Source organism: Gadus morhua, chromosome 11 (genome assembly GCF_902167405.1).
Source record: "Gadus morhua chromosome 11, gadMor3.0, whole genome shotgun sequence".
Classification (NCBI taxonomy): Eukaryota; Metazoa; Chordata; class Actinopteri; order Gadiformes; family Gadidae; genus Gadus; species Gadus morhua.
The window spans coordinates 10,281,804-10,303,469 of record NC_044058.1 but is presented as its reverse complement, the minus strand read 5'-3'; the positions used below and the strand labels follow the sequence as shown (position 1 = coordinate 10,303,469).

Genomic DNA, 21,666 nt, shown 5'->3' with positions numbered 1-21,666 from the left:
AGCAAGGTGGATATGGTTGAATAAGTAGAATAAATACAAATTCTAAATGTTACTCTTGTTTAATGTCGGATTGCAGAGAAGTAATTTATGAGGAAAAATAGAAACATTTGCAATTCAACAAACTCTGCATGTTTATGTGTAGACCAGTCAGAATAACATTTAACCCAGACTATTTTTATTATTATTTAGTCGGCCCATGTCCATCCAACGTCAACAGCAAAACGCTGTGCGGATTAACTACTTCATCCTATGTTTGTTTTTGCTCCAGTCCTTACATCCAACACTGTCAAAGTGGATATGGTTGAGAACACTGCAGAATATAGAGGATTAATTTAAGAGCTTTTAGGTGTAATGCCAATTGATCTTCCTTATTAATATCTGCTTTGAATTCTCGGCTGTCCTTTTCCCTAAACTAATTGTGAGGCACCCATTAAAAAAACATATTATTAATTTTTTTTATTGGTACATATTTATATGTATATGTATTTGTACAGACATTACAATTACCTACAAATATGAGATACTAGGCCAGGCCTACTATATAGAATCGCTCTAGAAACATTATCACCATTGCCACTATCAATATGCAATCGGAAATGTACAAAACTCGGATTAAATAAAATATATAAATTGTAAATGTTCGACTGATTGGAAATGTTTTATGTATGATGGCGCATGAAACACGTTTTATTATTTATTAGTCTGAAAGTTGCATTTGCCATGACTTGTTGGCGAAGGGATCCGAGCACTCGGTGACGTCAGAGCTCGCTGGGTCATGTGAAGGTTAGCAGCGTAGCTGGGGAGGTTCATAGAAAGTTCACTTGCATTTGATTCCGCCGGTCTGTGTGACATAACTTGGGAGATAACGAGAAGCCTGCCGTTTATCTCAAAACTCGTATATTTTTCTTTAAGGAAGAGATAGGCCTACGAACAACGTTGCTACAACGTTCTTTGCAAATACGCAATTAGATTATTCAAGAGCAGCCCGACCAGTCTTCTTGTTTTGCATGAGGATAACGAGACGTTTTCCGTCGCACGCTATGATTGTAGATCACTTTTAACGAAAAACGTGAGCGTATTTGTATTAATCGAAAACAAAATCCAAGGGAAAATAAACGATTTCTTGGATACCTCTACGTCTTTTATCTTCAATGTTGCGATTAAACTATTTTGTTTTGTTTTTGACATAGCTTCTTTGTCAATAGATAGTTGTTGTTTTTTATCGTAGAGTAGGCCTAAACACTTGATATAATGTTTGACTATATGGATTTTCTGGCAGTCGGCCCGGGAGAAAATCTGGATTTTTATACCAGTCCGTGTTATCAGCCAAATGAGGAGCAGTCTTTTGCAAATTGCTTCGTCGATTTCACGGGACCCGACTGGCAAGTGCATCGGACTTGTTCCACGGAATGTAAGTTAAATAACCTGGCTTGATACAAATCATTGATATCATTGACATTTAGACAATGCTGTTGGGAGATTTCGCCCTCTTGATAGTAGCGAAAATATATGTCCCTTGAGGCCCATATTAATCTATTATTATTATTATTATTATTATTATTATTATTATTATTATTATTATTATCCCATATTGTATTATTATTATTTGTATTATTATTGTGGTTAATGTATGGTTGTTATTGCTATTCTTTATAACAATAATTATTGTTGTTATTCTTGGTGCCGTTCCTTTTTATTTTAAGTAAACTACATGCACTCTGATAGTTGTGTTAAACTTGGTCTATTGATAAACTGATGATGAATGGGGGTTCGTTCAGTTCGAAAGAGATTGTCAGTGTATTCACACACTGGGTTCACCAGGCGGTCACCAGCCCAAGAGGTCAGACAACATCTAGACTTCTGCAGCCCCCCCTTCCCCCCTCTCTTTCTACCATTCGCTCTCTCCCCCTACCTCTCATAATATCGGTCTCTCTCCCATTCTTTTTCTCACTCTCTCCCATCTCCCCCTCCCAGTCTAGGTCACTCGCTCCCTCTCCGTTTATATCAACTTCAGTCTCTGTCCCTCTCTAGTCTCTATATAAATCACACTCAGCCTATGACACAAGTCTCTTTAACACGCACCAAACTTTTCAAGCAAAAGCATTTTTTGTATACTTCTAAACAGGATATACTTACTGCAAACACATTTTCAGTCAATCCTAACTCCTTATTCAATGTCATTACATATGTTGTCTTCTCATATTAAAAACATTTACAATAAGGTATGTCACTATTAATGTCATTGAAATAGTTTTTAACCTCACTCCACCCAACAGCTACACACAGACCAGTATCCCTGTCACTCAGGTCCTTTCTCTCTCTCTCTTTCTTCCATTCTCTCTCTATCCCTCTCTCTCTGTCTGGCTCTCATTCACACTCGGCCATCGTGTATCTGCATTGTTTCCCTCTGTGAGAGAGGGGCCGACCGGGCCGTCCTGGTTTGGCCCTGTGATGCCAGGTTCAACCAGGGGCCACGGGTTCAAGGGAGAGAGACAAGTAATTTTTTTGTCCCTCTATGAAAAGCCCTTTCTTGGTCCTTGTGGCGGACACACTAAAGCCCTAAAATGGAACGAGGGGTCCCCCATTTATTTTCCACGTAATACCCCCCCCTACCTCCATGCAGGGTTCAAGGCATCTTTGTGTTCAAAGTCCTGCTTGGATGGCAAGCAGAACAGAAATCACACAGTGAAGGTTTTATGTCTGCAGGTTAAGTCCGCCACCAGTTATATTAGGATAGGCCATTTGTTTTAGAATACTTTTTGAACATTCTGCAGCAATCGGACAAAGGAAGGCTGTAATAAGCTCATCCAATCCTTTCCTTCGGCAAACCAAATGATTTGCTCATTATTGGAAGGCCTGTCTTTCAGTCTACCTACCTACTTGGCTAGAGGTCGACCGATTTGTCATTTGGCCGATTTATTGTCGCAGGACGTTTTGCAAACTATTGTTATGTGTGGAACTTTTTCTTTTTTATATGCTTAATTTTTCCTTCAGAAAGATTACGGGGCTAAACCTTGTGGGCCCCGTGGTAAACGTTGGTGATTGCTGATTGTATAGCAAGTCTGAAAAATGTAAAAGCTAGCAAGTCATGTGGTTTTTGAGGGAGGCCTATAAGGAGCAATGGGATTTTGTGGGTTGGATGCTACAAAATTCTAGCTCACTATTACCTACCCCACCTTTTTAAGTGAAATATATATATATATATATATATATATATATATATATATATATATTCCTTAAAGGTCCCATGACATTTCTAACATAAATATGAGTTCCCCTAGCCTGCCTATGGTCCCCCAGTGGCTAAAACTTGCGTTTGGTGTAAAACGAGCACTAGCTGTTCTGCTCGCCTTTGAAAAAATGGAGGCTCAAGCGCGCTGATTTGGAATGTCTTAATTTAGAACGTCATAAACTCACAAAGCATCTAAGCTCCTCCCCTTACTCTGCCTGGCCCGCCCAGAGACGTTGGCCCGCCAATGAGACTCGAGTGTGTGTGTGTGTGTGTGTGTGTGTGTGTGTGTGTGTGTGTGTGTGTGTGTGTGTGTGTGTGTGTGTGTGTGAATACACACACTGTAACGCAAGTGTTTCTTGTCGGATCTTTGACGTCTCTTGTATTTCCACAACGAAACTGTCGTGGGGGTTATCTGAGCCATGGTTGAGAAGGAATTGGGGGAAAGGAACTTTGGCTTTGACTCGCTGAAGTAGGCTACATGAACTGCGACATGCCGCCGGTTGCCACGAGGCACCATCGCCAGGCAGCGGGCAGAGAAGGATTTGGGGGGAACGAACTTTGGCTTTGACTCCCTCAAGAACATGAACCACGACATGGAGGAGAAAGGGATTGTTGGCGCCGAATGTCTCCCGCTTGAGCCCCGCTGAGGGACCACCGCCGGAGGCGGAGGTGCCTAAGCGCTGCCTGGCAACAATCCCTTTCTCCTCCTTGTCGCGGTTCAGTCTACTTCACATTGATGTGGACGTTGAAGAACCAGGAACGTCGGAGAACCCAACGCGGTCGTTTGAGATTCATAATATCGGCTCACACAGCTTTTGGCCGTGATAATATATATTATATGATATAGATTTTTATGTAGGCTATATGATAATATTTAGATATAGAGCTCCAGGACTCCTGTGTGTTCTAGAATATTTACAGAACACGGCTCATGGCTGTGTGCGCCTCGCCATTGCGATACATCCACTGTAAACAGAGCGCATGGTACCGTGGCTGCAAGCTGCTCAGGGCCACACCCCCACCCTCCTCCTTGACCCGCCTCGCTCCTCCTCATTTGCATTATAGCTACAGACACCAAAACAGCGCATTTGGGGGAAGCTCAATGTGCGACTGGCTCGGAGTGGCTGTAACTCTGCACCACGGCTGAATTTCGGGAACGTCTTTGAATACTGTGTTAGTTGCCCACTAATACCTAAATTAAAGAATACATAAAATAGCATGTCATGGGACCTTTAAAGGTGGGGTGTTGATGTAAAATATTTGAAATCTCTTGCAATTACATTGAACCTCTTGCAGAGACCTGTGGTTTAAAAAATCTCCCTCCCTTTCTTTCTGCAGTTTCTCTCAGTCAGTCTTATGAAGAGCAGGAGAGCTCGTACCATGGTATAGTTATGCTCCCTTTACCAAAATCAAACTAAGTGATGTTTAATTATTTATTTGCATTCCTTGTATCCTCTTATTTTATTTATCAAAGTCAGTATGTTCATGTTTTCATAAAATGTGTTGAAAATGTCAATATAAATGTATTCTGAGAAGGATGAATTTATTGTTCATCATTCTTGAAGATATGAGTTCTTCTTCTTCTTCTTCTTAGAAATAATAGTATAACATTAATCATCATGATTAACAGTTTATTATTTATTTATCCTTAATCATTTATGAACATGATTGATCTTAATTAGTAATAGTTAACATCAGATTCCTCATGATGTTTATTAAAGTGAGTCCACTGTGCCGCAGGTGAGAGCCAGAGCTCCAGCTCCAGCTCGGACGACGTGCTCACTAGCCCCGCCTCTCCTCTGGCCCCGCCCCCTCGCACCTACAAGCCCTGCTTCGTGTGCCAGGACACGTCATCCGGCTACCATTACGGCGTCAGTGCCTGTGAGGGCTGCAAGGTGAGCATGTCAGGGTGTTCCGCTGTCAGCCGAAAGGTTCAAAATTGACATTTACATTTATTTCAATGCTTGATTTAACATGTTATGTTATATTGGTGGTGTGCTCGCGAAAGGATTTAGGGGCTTTTGGCCTGAGTGGGGTATAACTGTGTGTAATGTATTACTGCAATGTTTTAAAGTAATGCCATTCGATTTGCACATGAAGCCTGGATCAGAAGTTGCTTAATATGGAAAAGGAAATTTTTTAAATAATGCCACTGAGAAATAACAAAGAGCTGCATCATGAATACAAACGTAAGATTTTTAACCATGACAACGCAGGGCTTCTTTCGACGTAGCGTCCAGAAGAACATGGCATACAAGTGTCACAAGGACAGGAAGTGTATGGTCAACAAGATCACCAGGAACCGCTGTCAGTACTGTCGGCTGCACAAGTGCTTCGCTGTGGGCATGTCAAGGGAATGTAAGTAACCATGCCCCAACACCCTATGTCTATCAGACAGAATCAATCAAACTAACTCAATCAATCAGACTAATTCCATCAAACAAACCAGACTAATTAAAATCTAACTAACTAACTCAATCAGTCAGACTAAATATATTGAGCAAACCTGACTAATCGAACAAACTTAATCAATGCAGTCCATTGCAGGGTGTCACAAATACACACACACACACACACACACACACACACACACACACACACATGCACTCACACATGCACTCACACACACATGCACTCACACATGCATGCACACACATTCACAGATTTGATCATTCAGGATTTGATTGGATCATGGAAACTTTTTTCAGCCACGCGTGTAAGCCCGTTGCAGTCTTTATAAGAGCCCATACATGACTGATTCATTTCCGCCATCTGCAGAGAAAGTTATGTAAAAATGTTTTTTATTTTTTTTTAATAGTTACATAATGATGACCATCTAACAGGGGGAACTGTCCTTCTATGGTGTGTGAGAGAGAGGGTGAAACGTTGCATGATGTGAGTGCAGTGAAGCGTAGTAAGTGCCTCCACTAGGCAGCTTTCCTCTGAAACCATCATATTCTGCTCCACATCGCCACAAAGCTCAGTTGACCCAGATTAACTCAATGAGGGATGAACACAAAAAACATATTTTGTTGTGTGTGTGTGTGTGTGTGTGTGCGCTCGTGTGTGCATGTTTATGTGTGTATTTATAGCCTACAGCGGGGGTAGGGGGCCTACACCACAGCTCCTTAATAGCAATCAGACAGATCAGATAACACACATCTGTCAAATGCATGTAGCATTGGATTATCTGTAACTAGACCACTGCTGCTGCTGCTGTTACACCGATTGGTCTAGAATCGAGTGAGTTCTTTGCTAGCCAGGATTTACACAGCACTCGTATGTAGGGCAGCTAGACCGGCGGGGGAGAGAGAGAGAGGGATGAGGAAAGAAGGGGATGAGAGGAGGGGAGGTGGAGAGGAGGGGAGGGGAGGGGAGGTGCGGGGAGAGATTCTTTAAAAATATAAAAAGCATGTCCTAAAAACTAAAGGCCTTTAAACACACGTGTCTCCTCCCATGGACCCTTGTTTGTTTCCCACGCCACTCAAATGTTTTCAACGCCATTTGAACCATACTCTGTTTCTGATCTCCCTTCTTCCTTCCGGTCCTCCCCCCAGCGGTGAGGAATGACCGCAACAAGAAGAAGGAGCGCACGGCGGCAGTGAAGATGGCGGTGCTGGAGACCTACGAGCTGAGCACAGAGCTGGGCCTGGTGGTGGAGAAGATCTGCCGGGCCCACAGGGACACCTTCCCCGCCCTCGGCCAGCTGGGAAAGTACACCATGGTAGGTCGACAACACAGTGATCCCCCAGGTCGCTATGGTAAGCCCTGTGGTCACCATGGTGACATCATGGATCAACTGTACGCTTCTCTCTGGGCGGTTAACAAATATATATTCCTTTTGAGGACCGCACAGAAAGAAGTATCCCTATATAATAAATTGGAGTGTCCTTGTTATAAATGTTATTTTTTAATATATAAATAATAACGTTTATACAACAGTCCTTAAAAATGCTTTATGTTTTTTGAGGGTAATTGTGGGTCATTTGATGTTGTTTAACCACTAGTCTCTCCCATCGTTCCCCCCCTCTCCCATCGTAGCATTCGAGCTCCGACCACAGGGTCCGGCTGGACCTTGGGCTCTGGGATAAGTTCAGCGAACTGGCCACCAAGTGCATCATTAAGGTGGTGGAGTTCGCCAAGCGAGTGCCAGGCTTCACAGGCCTGACCATGGCCGACCAGATCACTTTGCTGAAAACTGCCTGCCTTGACATCCTGGTGAGTACAAGCAGGAATTGGCCTTAATGTCATTTGGAAGATAAGATGTACTTTATTTAGCCCTGGAGATGTGGGTTATTTTCTGTGAAACAATTATATCAATAAATTGCGGGGATTGACGGGGCTTGATCCATGGAAGCTGAAAGGCCAAGTTAATGTATTGATTAGTTTTTGATAATTTCCCCATTCCCCATATTGATCACATAACCTAAAACGAATATCATACATTTTACATTAAAACTAAGCAGTAGCCGTTGGATAGCCCCACTATCGCTAGAGAAATCCTGAAATTATCCCTTCGATATTTTCCATGTACATTGAATATTTACATCACTCTATATACATGGGAATGTACGATTTGAATGTAACAATTAAGTGTGGCTAGTGCTTGTCCCAGTCAAAAGGTCCTGGGTTAAAACACCAATTACCGCAAGCTCCCTGCAACCGTCTTTGAACAAGATGCCTAACCTCTACCTGCTCTTTAATGACATGTATGTAAAATAACATTACAGTGTTAGGCGCTTGTTAGGTGCTAAATTAGTAAATAATAGACAATATACAAAGCGTTGCATTTATCACAAACAATCAGACCTTTATCATTTCACACCCAACACACATCATGTCTCCTGATTTAGATCCTGAGGATCTGCACGCGCTACACTCCGGACCAGGACACCATGACCTTCTCCGACGGCCTCACCCTCACCCGGACTCAGGTCCACAACGCTGGCTTCGGTCCGCTTACCGACCAGGTGTTCACGTTTGCCGGCCAGCTGCTGCCCCTGGAGATGGACGAGACGGAGAGCGGGCTCCTCAGCGCCATCTGCCTGGTGTCCGGAGGTACTTCGGTTTCAGAGTGCCCTCAAAGGGTTGACGTCGTGTGACTCCCGACCAGACCTTTATTGAAACCGTGCGGTCTTTCCTACCTCCTACCCAGACCGCCAGGACCTGGAGGAGCCCTCCAAGGTGGAGGTGCTGCAGGAGCCCCTGCTGGAGGCCCTGAAGGTCTATTCCCGCCAGCGCCGGCCCAGCATGCCCCTGGTGTTCCCCAAGGCCCTCATGAAGATCGCCGATCTGCGCTGCATCAGTGCCAAAGGTAACCCGGGTTGCGAAATAGGCCTCAGTGACCTAGCGGCCATATTGGTGATTTGGGTGGGAATCCAGGGGAGGATTGAATTCAGAACTCAACATAATGGTCAGAGTTCTCATGATTTCCAAAGGAGGTCCTAGAAGGTCAATAGGCTTTGATTAACCAAAAAAAAGGATATGCATAAAGGATATTTGTCAAAGTCAAGTCAATATAGTTCAATATAAGGGAAGGAATGGTTTGAGTAAAAAATGGAGAAGGAAGCGGAATTATTGCTCATGATAAGCGTATCATGTGACAACAGGTGCAGAGCGTGTAGTCTCATTGAAGACGGAGATCCCCATCTCAATGCCCCCGCTGATCCAGGAGATGTTGGAGGACCTGAAGGACCTGGAGAAGCCCAAGAGGAAGTCCTCCTCTGGAGAGGGGAACCCCAAGAGGATCCTGTTTGGAGAGGATTACGCCAAGGCGAGCCCGCCTGGAGAGGATTATGCCAAGGGGAACCCTTCTGGAGAGGGGAACCCCAAGAGGAATCTGTCTGGAGAGGGGAAACCCAAGAGGAACCTGTTTGGAGCGGGGAACATGTCTGGAGAGGGGAACCCTTCTGGAGCAGAGTATCCCAAGAAGAACCTGTCTGGAGCGGAGTACCCCAAAGGGAACCCTTCTGGAGGGGAGTACCCCAAGAGGAACCTGTCTGGAGCGGAGAACCGCTGGAGTGGAGTGCCACACATCGGCTCTGTCCCACAGCCCATGTGTTTCTTCACTCAACCTCTAGACTCCTGCTTCTATGTCTGAAGGCAGCGTACTATTAACAGATGCCATGACTGGTATACACTCTTGGAGAGGCCTGGGGAATATTGTACTATGGGCCAATGCAGATGCCTGCCACCACCTTCACACACTTTTCCCTCCCCTTGCCTGCTGTGGTTGAATTTAACACTCATTTTAATATGTAATGTGTGGAATGGCAATATACAGGCTCAATATAAATTGAAAGCTCCACTTGGCAGGGTGTATAAACATATAACCTCAGACATATTAAAGCTGAGCACAAAGTAGTCAATGCATAATGAGCTTTCAGCATAGCAAAGGGTGCTAGGGTGGGAATCGGAATGAAGCCATCCAACTACAGAGTTCTTTAATTCATTAAGCTTGGATCACAGTTTAGAAACAAAGAAATGCCCGTCTTTAGATCACGTCAGTTCTAAAATGTGAAACGAACCTGGGCTGTGTGCAACGCCAAGGCTAGCCTCAGCGCAAGGTTGGACGTCTCAACTCTATAGGATGACATTGGTACGATGAGGCTGAAAGCTCATCATGTGTAGGTTCCTTAAGGGCGTGTCATGAGTGGATGGCATGAGGGGATATATTCTTAGACATATCTGCCCTTCATCAGATTACCACTGCAATAATTAACAGCATTGCCCCTGTGGGCATACGGGTGCCGGGGCCTCTTTTCTAGGTTTGAAAAGCCAGTGAGGATTGGAAATCCAAGAGGGATATCACAGACAAGAAGAGGAAAGACGGTCGTCTTTTGAACAGTGTAAAACCCTTATAGTCAGTCAGTGGCAGCCCATGATTGATAGTTTGTGTTCTACATCATATATATATCACAATTCCCTTCATACCTCATTGAATAACCGTACCTCTATTATTAGGATATAATACATTTTATGTATGTTAGAGGAACCATGAACGACCAGACGTTGCTGATTTCGATTTTTCTGGCTATTGAAATCTGTAAAATCAGAAACCGAATCCAGGCTGGTGGTTGGGTTATGGTTTCAAACAGGAACTAAATGGTTTGTGTGAAGAGGCTGGCAGATGTCATCCATTTTGTTTGTACAAAAGGGAAATTAAAAACCTTGAAAAGTTACACATGCACTGATAAAAGTTGTAATACACAGCTAATGTGTATACCCTATGACAGAGAATTTAAAAAAGAACAGACTGATGACTAACTTATGTTATGACTAACAGAGAGAACTCATAACTGAGGAGATCTCTGTATTTTGATGGGTACATTAAAGTTGTTTACATGAAATTGGTTGGATAGGTGGAGAGTTCCTCCGTCAAGGAACTCTGTCATCGTTTTTCTAAGTGGTAAAGACTGGAGACTGGAAAAGTTTGTTTTATTTTGCCGTTAAGATTTGAGATCAGAGGAATATGTGGAGACATGTTTACAAATGTTTTGAGCTTCACTTTCTAAAGACTTGACACATGAAGATACCACATAACTGAAGTTATTAATGTCTTTACAAATCTAACATGTCTGTTTCCAATGTCTATGATTACATGTTATATCTTAGAACAAATTGTATCAAATTACATTTTATATCATAATACATGTTTCCATCTATGATTTAGTTCAAGTAAATAATAAAGTTTTATAACATTTAAGATTATGTATTTATGACAACATATTTGACAATTCAACGGAGCCATTAGAATCTGTTCTCTCAAGCATCAACCAAGACTCAGTGACATGGTCTTGACTGCTCTCCATAGGGCCTTGAGCATGAACTACAACTCTGCTCATTATGCAGCGCTTTCCCTTGGATGATGGGTTCTGAGAATGAAGATGCATACATGGTTGTGACCACATGCCACACATGTGATGACATTTTTTTCTCACGTCAAACTTGAACTGCAGCTAACAACTACAATCTAAACTATGCTGATATACTCACAGTTGGGCAACAACAACTTAAGAAGTTTAAATTATACGAGGTTGCGTTCTATGGTAATTTGCTTGTAAAGACTTTAGTGAAAAAAAGTTAACTTTAAAATTTTAAGACAGGGCCGTCCTGTCTTAAAAATTACCAAATAGCCACACAAGATATATGCTTCCAATAATACATATCAATATAAATGTTACAGTGTACAGTACACAGGGATATAGCCCTACATTTTGCACCGTTGTCAACGAAAGAACAGCTATTATTTTATAGTTTTTCAAAGTAATGTATGAATTAACCACCATCATACTTTTTAATACATTTCTCAAACTAAAATATAGTTTTACTACTCAAGAATCGGGAGCCAGTGATCAAGCCATGCAACTATGTGAACCTAACATTAACATTGGTCCTTATCAGCCTTCCAGACAGTTGGATCAGGTTTCTGTGGCGGAGTGCTCCAGCTCAGGTGGAAGTCAGTCATTCCGGTGCTGGCTAGATGTGCAGACATCTGAGTAGAGGAACAGAAACAGCTGTAACAAACGATGTATTCTTCTAAAACCATCTTTGTCTTCATCAATAGCAAAGAGACCGTTAAAGTTGATATGGTAACTGTTCATTATGAACATGACACAATCTGAATTGGGAAGTTAAATAACTAAATGCAAACTGCTGACTAGCGTAGACGAACACACAGATCAAGTTATCTCCAAGTAACATTCCTGTTCCATGTTCACAGACAACTTTAGCAAATCAGAAATAACCACCCTTGGATTTCAAGGGTGGTTATTTCTGCAGTAAATTACAAAAAGATGTTAATTTAGAGATGAAGATTGTGGAATATTAATGTTGAGTAAATATATAAAGCAATAATATAGGTAAAAGTAAGGGTTTAGGTAAATAAGTGTTCAGGATCATCTGATTATGTTATTCATAAATAACAAGTGTTTAACTGAAGGTGGTTACTTTTCTGGGGTTTGAATAAAGTGTTGAATGCAGCTTTAAGATAAATATGTGTGTAGTCTTACTTGTAGTAGGATGTTGTCCTGAGCGTTTGGGTTTGTCAGATCCAAGCTGGACTGCATTGTTATCTTTGTTCTTCTCTGTCTTAGAGCTGTGCGAGCATTGAGCAACACAGAGAAGGGAATATATTAATATTTAGACCAGTATAATACTGCCAGAAATAAGATAGGCAATGTATGATGAGAAAAAGTGATGCATTGCATGTTTAATCGGCTGCTCACCTCTATTGCATATAAATGGGTGCACATCCTCACAGTCGTGGTCACTTAATCCGCCCGAAACCAATTTGGCGCATTGCGCCAAATTGTCGGCTGTGGTTTCCTCAATTTTACTTTGAGGGCCACTGGGAGGATGCTTATCTGATTCTGGAGGCATTTCTAATTCTGAAGGCTCTTCTGGTTCTGGAGACCAGTAAATTAGAACGTCTTTGCACCCATCAGACAAGACCCACGGCTCTCTGTATAAACCGATCCATGCAGAAGTAGTTAATGTATTTAATGTGGACAAAACCTCTTCGTTCTCCTCGGCAGACTCAATCACAGCGAGGTCATAGTAATACAATTGGCAATGGTCTCTGGCGGCCTCCCACGTCAGGTTCAGTTGGACGAGATGGTATAATTTATCTGTTAGAGGTCCTAAGGCAGAAATATATAGCGTTCAGTCGCCACAGTTGTTTATACAGTAAAGTTAGCTGCATTTGAAAACAGCGTAGACTAATGTGTCAAATCAATTTTAAATTATATTGAATGTCGTATTTATAAAAACAATTTCATTCATAACATTGATCCCTACGACAGATAGGCCTACAACATTTTATTTTCAGTTATTCGAAATACGATTTTCCTTATTCATATTCATGTTCAAAATACGGACCGGAAAATTAAAGGCATAAAAACTTGAAGTGCAGCAGCAGCAGAAAAGACCTAAGCAATCGAGACTGAATGCAATCGCATCTTATGTGATCTAGGAAAACTGCTTGAGAATTAAACCCAACACTGGCCAACAGGGAGGACTGTTGGGGCACCGGTAAGTTGTCCGGTTTATGTTAGTTATGTCAAACTCGGACCTCAATAAGCGTTTCAGAAAAAAAGGGGTTCAGAAAACGCATAACACAAAACAACAGCTACGATAGCAGTCGGTTCGCGTACATTCAGTTTTGATTGCTTGAGCCTTTCCTTTGCAGTCCTACTTCAGTTAAAATTTTATGCCTTGAATTTTCTTGTTCGTATTTTGACCACTTCAATAGGAGAGTATTGGATATCGTATTTCAAATATCTGCAACCTTAATTTTTTTATCTGAATTAGTGAATGCTGATTTATTTATTTTGGTAATCCTGTTTTTGAAACAGTAGGACTACAACCTGAAATGCAATATTTGACATTGAAAGCGAATACAGTCAGATTACCTTGTTTTGAAAGTAATATTTAAAGGTTATCAAATCAATTGTTTTTAAATTGAGATATAAAAAATTCCATAGGATTTAAAATCAAAAGATGTGTCAAACACAAAATCTTCTCTTACCAGCAAAACAAACAAAATCGTTTAGAGAAGAACACGTTTGGTCAATCCAGGTACCATTTGACTCCATCTTCACACACACCCCGATGGCACATTTAACAACAGGCTCACCCGATTTAAAATTAAGATATTCTAATATAGACCCTAAGGACCATTCCCATGGGTTTGGGTTCACGGGTATGGTCTCTGTACTAGTTTCTAGGGCCTCGTTCGGCTCGATCCAGTGCGTCGAACCACCCGCCGCTGCTCTCAGCATCAGCAGGTCCGCCCATGTCGTGAAGGTGGCCAGGGCCAGGTGAGTGTTGTTGCAGTACTCCCGAGCAGCGCTCCAACTCATCGGGATGTTAACTGCAATGTATTTGTTGACGGGCCCAGCAACAGAGAAGGATACTCCTTTGAATGCAAAGAGGTGTATCGTTGTTATCAGAAGGTTTTGTGCAAAAAGGTAACTTTTTGCACTTTTTTTACCACATAAACCTATGTAGGCTAATGGTGACCGTACGAACATTATGGGTCGTAATCAGACTTTAACCATAGCCTTTATTAAATGTAAAACTGTTGGAAACCACATTCAGCTGGATTTATTTTGTTAAGTAGACCTGACTAACACAATTCATAGAGAAAATTTCCCTGAATGGATTGACTCGTGATTGGAGTAGGCCTTGGTTATTATTGACAGATTTTCTAGTCAAGATATTTATAATGGCTGCAGTAGAAACGTCACATGTTTGAATGAGACTTGTGACATTCATAGTGAAAATGAATGACATTTATGTACACCATAACTATAGGCCTACCTGAAAGGACGAGCATCAGGAGCACCCGGGTATCCATAGGCTTACTTTGTTTTACTGCAAAATAAAATACCAATGACACTTTAATCAATCAACATGGTTAAATTTGCAATGCATAAATATACATGGGGATTGTTGCAACCAAGCGACAAGTTTTGGTTTAGGCTAACAATTAACAGACTTGGCGCAAAATGGTCCTTAACACCCCTGTGTGGAAGAGGTATGTCTGTGTATGCATTTGATCTTTGTCAAGTTGCATTTGTGTCATAGCTCAAGTTTGCAGAGCTACATTTCCTGTCATTCTTTTCACGATTGCTATATAGACTTAAATAAGGTTAACCTGAAAGCTCTCAATTCATAGAATAATTAACAAACATAATATATTTTCTTCAAGAGCCATTACGACTGCAAAACATTTATAGCCTTTTTGCCACAAAACAACAACAATGCGCTGGCCATCGCTAGGTTTTATCTAATGATGATCTTATTATTAGTATTACACACATCAACAATGGCTGAAACAACTATCTATTGAAAGGTAGGCCTACTTACATGTCAGCGCTCCGATCTGCAGTTGTCTGGGTGTTTGAATGAAATTACAGATGAATGAAACCATAAATAGTCCGATAATCCAGCCCACTACAAACACACAAGGGACGCCTCTCACATTACTTATTTACATAGATTTAAAAAACACAAAGTAACCAAAGGGGAGTAAACAAAGAAACATGTAAGATCTCTTTGAGGAATCAGACCAACAAAAATGCTTAAGTTATTATAATACCAAGGTTATTACTTCTCAGTTTTTGCCACTTTGTTATTATTGTTATTATAGGACGAAACCGCCCATAATAAATATGCCTACATTTGATCATAACCTCTGTCATGGTCAGGCCATCTTTGACAACCAATAGTTTAGGGTGTCTAGAATAAATTGATTCATTTTAAAATGTTCCTAATTTGTAACATTATTACTAGCCTACTATAACTGTATTGGTACAATTACTATTATTTACCATGGAAAGATAATTATAAACATTTTACTTACTACTTACGTGCACAAATCGTCATGTAATTCCAGGACCCATTCATCGTTAACTGGAGTGGACAATTAAAAAAACATGGCATAACAATTACGAAAGTCGTGCTACATCGTGTATTCACAAAATGGAGTTGTTATAACCACATCAAAAATCAATACTTGGTCACTACACACAATCATACTCAGCTCTATGGTTTCATGTTAAGAATTCATTGCCATAGACACTGGGGCAGTAAAGCTAAGGGAATGGGCAGAAGCATTGTGGTGAGTTTTTTTAAGTGATCAGTTCCTTCTGATGATTGTATGGATACATCTATCCTTTGATTGTATGGATACATTTATCTCAGCCTGCATTTTAGCATGAAAGCGTCAGCTAAATGAGCAAATGTAAATGTGATTGCAATGTAGTGAATCCTAGGCTGTTTTTGCTCTTAGAGGTACAGCAGGACTTATTTGGATTTCAAATGTGTCTAGACAAAATGTCATTGATGTCATACATATAGCCTTTTTCTCCTCAGTACAATTCAAAGCTAACGTCTAAGGCAAATGTTTAGGGGAATTTGTTATTCAAATGGGTAAAGAAAAACAAATTGTTTTTGCGCACGTAATCCACATCCAAATAATACATATTGGATATGACTACAAGACCAATTATAACCCCCGGTGGCTATTGTCATTAGGTCAGTATTCCTTCTCTGTTACAGCCCACCGTTTCATCCATAAGGAAACCAAACAATCGTAAAGAAACAAAAAATAAAGAATATAAATCAATAGCATGTATGCACTCTCAATGTTGTAAGAGGCTTTGGCTGGAATTGTGAACGAATGGACATTCATTTTAAACAGCAATATTTAAAAACAGTCCTTAATTTGTTCATAAGACACATGTCACATGTACTTTCAGGGACACATGTCCATGAAAGTACATTCCTCCATCATGTCGGAGAACACGGAGAGGATAAACAGTTTCAATCATATCGCATACATATACTAGAATCTTTATATTTGAGAGACTGAAGCTGTCATGTTTACTTTTTTTTTTTGTGTTTAGAATAACATTACTACTATTCATATATATTACCAACACATCCCTGTGTATTACCATAAAACTTAACACAGTTTTAATTTACTTTGGTGGTTTGGAATCTTTAGGAAGCCTATTACTTGGCACTTTCAGATTCAGATTCAGAAAACTATATTGTCTGTCGTAACAGTAAATCATCTTTGACGTGGCTCGACATTCAAACAGGACAATGTACTGAGGCAGTCATACAACATTGATTTCTGAGAGCACACATAGATAGATCTTAAAACAAGTATAGATATTAAAAACTGGAAAAATTAAACAAGATAAAAGCTGTGGATATGTGTAAAGTGTAAAGTGCGTCAGGGTTTATTTGTTAATTGTTCATTGTTTATTTATGGCAATTGGTATGAATGAGTTTTTGTGTATGTTTTTCTTAGAAAGGGGTACTCTATATATCGGCGGCCTGATTGCAGAAGTTGGAAGGACTTGTGCAGGGGGTCGAGTTTCCTCAGCAGGAACAGGCGTTGCTGTGCCTTTTTGTACACGGAGTCTGTGTGCTGGGAGAAGGACAGGTTTATTATTATTAATCCCCTTCGTCCCAGGTGGGACATAAGGCCTCGACAATCTGCCTCCATCGGGCCCTGTCTTGCGCTGTATGCTGTGCCTCTCACAATGTAAGGTTCATCTCCTTCAGCTCAGCGGTCACGTCGCCAGGTTGTTTTTGGTCGACCTTGACTCCTTTTCCCAGTTGGGAGAAGGACAGGTGGGTGTCAATATCTGTGCCCAGGTATCTAAAGGCCTCGACCTGCTCAAATGTTTGCCTATTCTGCCTCAGAGGTTCAAAGAGAGGTTGGGGGGATGATGTTCGCCTCCCCCCCACAACACAGCTCCTTGGTCTTGGAGATGTTGGCGTGTTGATGTTGATGTCTAGGGAGTTGACCTCCTGTGGGCACCGGCGGAAACCGTCCTGTGGGCACCAGGAACCCTCCTGTGGGCACCAGGAACCCTCCTGTGGGCACCAGGAACCGTCCTATGGGCACCAGGAACCCTCCTGTGGGCACCAGGAACCCTCCTGTGGGCACCAGGAACCGTCCTATGGGCACCAGGAACCCTCCTGTGGGCACCAGAAACCCTCCTGTGGGCACCAGGAACCCTCCTGTGGGCACCAGGAACCCTCCTGTGGGCACCAGGAACCGTCCTGTGGGCACCAGGAACCGTCCTGTGGGCACCAGGAACCCTCCTATGGGCACCAGGAACCCTCCTGTGGGCACCAGAAACCCTCCTGTGGGCACCAGGAACCCTCCTGTGGGCACCAGGAACCCTCCTGTGGGCACCAGGAACCGTCCTGTGGGCACCAGGAACCGTCCTGTGGGCACCAGGAACCCTCCTGTGGGCACCAGGAACCGTCGTATGGGCACCAGGAACCCTCCTGTGGGCACCAGGAACCCTCCTGTGGGCATGAGAACGTTTCCCATGCTCACAAGAAAATTTCCTGCGCTCACGTGAAAGTGCAATGATCATGAGCATATTATTGAGTTTCGGAATAAGTTACAAAGAGTTAGCTAGTGTTTAATTAGCATGATGTATAAACTGTGTGTGTGTGTGTGTGTGTGTGTGTGTGTGTGTGTGTGTGTGTGTGTGTGTGTGTGTGTGTGTGTGTGTGTGTGTGTGTGTGTGTGTGTGTGTGTGTGTGTGTTTATATGTGTGTATGTACCCCTAATGTGTGTGTTTGTTCCCCCTAGGCATTGTTACCGTGGTCCACAGGGAACAGCCCTGTCATGGTCCTAAATGCCCCTTTTGCCCTTTTCAAAGTTGCAAAAAGGAAAGACTCGTAACAGGGGCTGACATGGCCCCTCTATACGTCAGGGTGTAGTCTATTGTTCATAGCCCCCAGGTAGACAATCTTTGTGAATACCACTAGCGTAGCCAGCCAGACCTCACAACCTATTGCTTTTAACTGGTCTTCATCCCCAGCTTTAGGGGGCTATGGAGGCTCCCGTAGGCACCTCCATATCTACCCCTAACCACTGGATGTCGCCCTCTTTCGTTTGTGAGAAACAATTACGAGAATGGACGATGAGAGACTGGTCGTCGAGGTGGAAAAGTATGTTGAATTATAGGACCAAAGTTCCCGTCATTATAAAGACAACACCAAAAAGGACATTGCCTGGCGAGCCATAGCTCTGGAGATTGGCTCTTCAGGTGAGAAATCAACAATGGTGGACTAAGTACCCAAACCATTAACCATAATGGGAAATAGACGAAATCAAGTCACATATAATCACACCATGTAGGTAGAAACCAGATTACTTGTAATATATATATTTTTATTTAAGGCAAGGCAACTTCATTTATATAGCACTTTTCATGCATGAAGCAGACTCAAAGTGCCTCACATAGAAACATTCTCATACAATAAAATAGATAAGTAAAAGAAAACACAGGCAAAGCTCAAAAATGCGTTGTCATGTATTAACTGTCTCTCTGGTATCAGATCATGTATTAACTGTCTCTCTGGATTTAAGGAAAAATAACATTAAGTGTCTCGAGCACTCAAATAAAATACACTGGCTACTGAATCCAGCACAGCAATAACATCACTGTATTTATCCCGAGGGATAAAAAAAAAGTATATATATATATGCAAAAGAGTATACCAGAGAGGGATAATAACTAGATTATAGGTCATCATATACGCTGCACCATATGGTTCTGCCATTGCACACTTAGTGGCGAATTGAAATATTGGCGTGCCTCTCAGGATCTGCACGGAGCTCCTGGACCAGATTGTGGCATACCCCCTGTTCTTGTCTCCGTTCATTGATGGGGTGCACCCAAACCCTTCGTCTTCTCCTTGCCCGCCTACAGCGCAGGAGAAGAAGGGCAGCCCCCCTCTGTCTGGCAACAGTTATTTATTCTGTTGAAATAAAAAAAACTCAATAAAATGTAAAAGAGCTTGCTCAATTAAAATAGATAACTACTGGCTGCATACATGTAAATGTGTGGCTATGTTAAGGCTATATAGATGGATAGATAGATAGATAGATAGATAGATAGATAGATAGATAGATACTGTATTGGTCCCAATGGGGATCAATAAAGCCATCCAGGAGCTCAATACAATAAATACACACAATAACAATTGGCCTTAAAAGGTGACTACACTACATACTAAAAAGGCTTTATAGAAGGTCCTGCAGTTATTGAGATTGTTGATGCAGTAGATGAATAATGGCAAAATATTAAATAAATAAGAAATGACAGTAAATAAAACGATAAAGTGCCCTACAAACTAAGTTGATCTGATGCTTGAAAACATACTTTCACTGCGCAGATTATAAATTTTTCAAGTTATTCAGCCAAAAAGATGGAAAATAAATAAACTAGGCTACAATAGGCTACTCACCCATTGAGTTTCGTCTCTTTGCTGCGGTTGATTGACAGGTGACTTCCTGATTTTATTCTGCAGCGCGGCCGTCGCGCCGCCTCCTGTTGGTGCTAGGGGCGTGCTTTTGACGCGCGTAAAATGCGCGCCGCTGCGCTGCGGCGCCGGTGTATTTAGGCCTTAACGCGAGTTAACTATGACTTGGTTGGTGTGGCCGTACCTTTAGTCTTTCGTTGTTCAATCCTTTCATTCTTGCGTCTGTTTTCTACTTTGGTATTTCTGTGTTGAGCTTAATAGCCCACTGAATGTCTGTGTCGTCGTTATACTGTACGTTGGCTGTGATGTAGGCTTTTTCTGGAAGAAATGGGGATGGAGGGGAAAGTGACCAGGCAACAGGCTTCAAGGAAGTGGGAGAACCTTAAGAAGAAGTACAAGGTATGTGTCTAGTTTGAAATAAACAATTACCAATTGCCTAATGAATGTATCAACCAAACGAGACCATTGTTTTTGTTGTAATTGAGTATTTGCTGTCTGTGTGTGTGTGTGTGTGTGTGTGTGTGTGTGTGTGTGTGTGTGTGTGTGTGTGTGTGTGTGTGTGTGTGTGTGTGTGTGTGTGTGTGTGTGTGTGTGTGTGTGTGTGTGTGTGTGTCTTTTCAGGATTTGAGGACTCCCAAAACTGGGTCGGGGACTGAAAGTGGGGAGGTGACTGTGGCGACGTGGCAGTATTTTGACTTAATGCACGAGGTTCTTGGTGCCCGGCCAGCAATTGACCCACCAGTCCTCGTGTCATCTATTCAAGACCCTATGGTTATCCTCATGGTGAGGGTGATGTGGTTTCATGAATTTCACTAACTGCTATTCAAACATGTTTCATGAGATATTAGCTGAACATTTCTAAAGAAAATGACTTCTAACAACTGACTTGCATTGTTTCTTTAGGAGATGGTGGAGCCCTACACCCAAGCGTCCCCGACAGCAGCCAGCACCCCTGTACATTCCCACCAATTATGGCAATGTTGTGATATGTTGAGGGGAGTGTCTTATGCCTGCAATTATTTGAAAGAGCATATGCACGGAAAAGCAGACGGAGGGAGTTACAATGGAGATCCTGCAAGTTTTTAAAGCCATGTGACGCGTCACATAGGGAAGTTTAACGCCAGCATTTCTGACGTTTTTATCCACTAATTCATTATGTTATGTGAGGCAACGCAACGTATGCTTGATCTGAAACATACCTACTCTTAGCCTCTGTTGACATAGCAGTCAGCTGTCCGCAGTCAGCGACGATGAAGCCACGTAATGGAGGGGCGTCTCATTTCTTAGGGGAACGTTTTACCCCTCTGTATTGAGGGGCAAGGGGCAGGGGTAAGGGGAAGGGGTAAGGGGGAGGGGTAAAAGGTAGAAATGGGATTGGGCCTTAATGCGACATCTGTCTGCCAATGCTTTTGTCGCCCCGAACATATTTTGCCGCCCTAGGCGACCACCTTCGCCTATGCCTATCGCCGGCCCTGCCTAATATAATAGCGATTTGCATTTGCATTTTCAATGGGAGCTAAGGTGTTAATCATATTTCAAAGGTTTATTTCAATAATTTTCAAGGATAACAAAGATGGCTGCTGCTGATCTAGAACAGTCTGTTGATTCTGCTATCATGTATTAAA

The 21,666-nt window shown here is 42.1% G+C and overlaps 1 protein-coding gene across 1 annotated transcript; it reads left to right on the top strand.

Annotated features, from left to right (window-relative positions):
• The first annotated feature begins 826 nt into the window (after positions 1-826).
• LOC115554633 (retinoic acid receptor beta-like) lies at positions 827-10,937 on the top strand. The gene is made up of 9 exons (XM_030371423.1): positions 827-1,411; positions 4,571-4,615; positions 4,973-5,127; positions 5,449-5,590; positions 6,790-6,956; positions 7,274-7,450; positions 8,086-8,290; positions 8,388-8,546; positions 8,842-10,937. The coding sequence occupies exons 1-9, from the start codon at positions 1,252-1,254 to the stop codon at positions 9,330-9,332; spliced, it is 1,701 nt and encodes a 566-aa protein (XP_030227283.1). The 5' UTR covers positions 827-1,251; the 3' UTR covers positions 9,333-10,937.
• Positions 10,938-21,666: the final 10,729 nt, after the last annotated feature.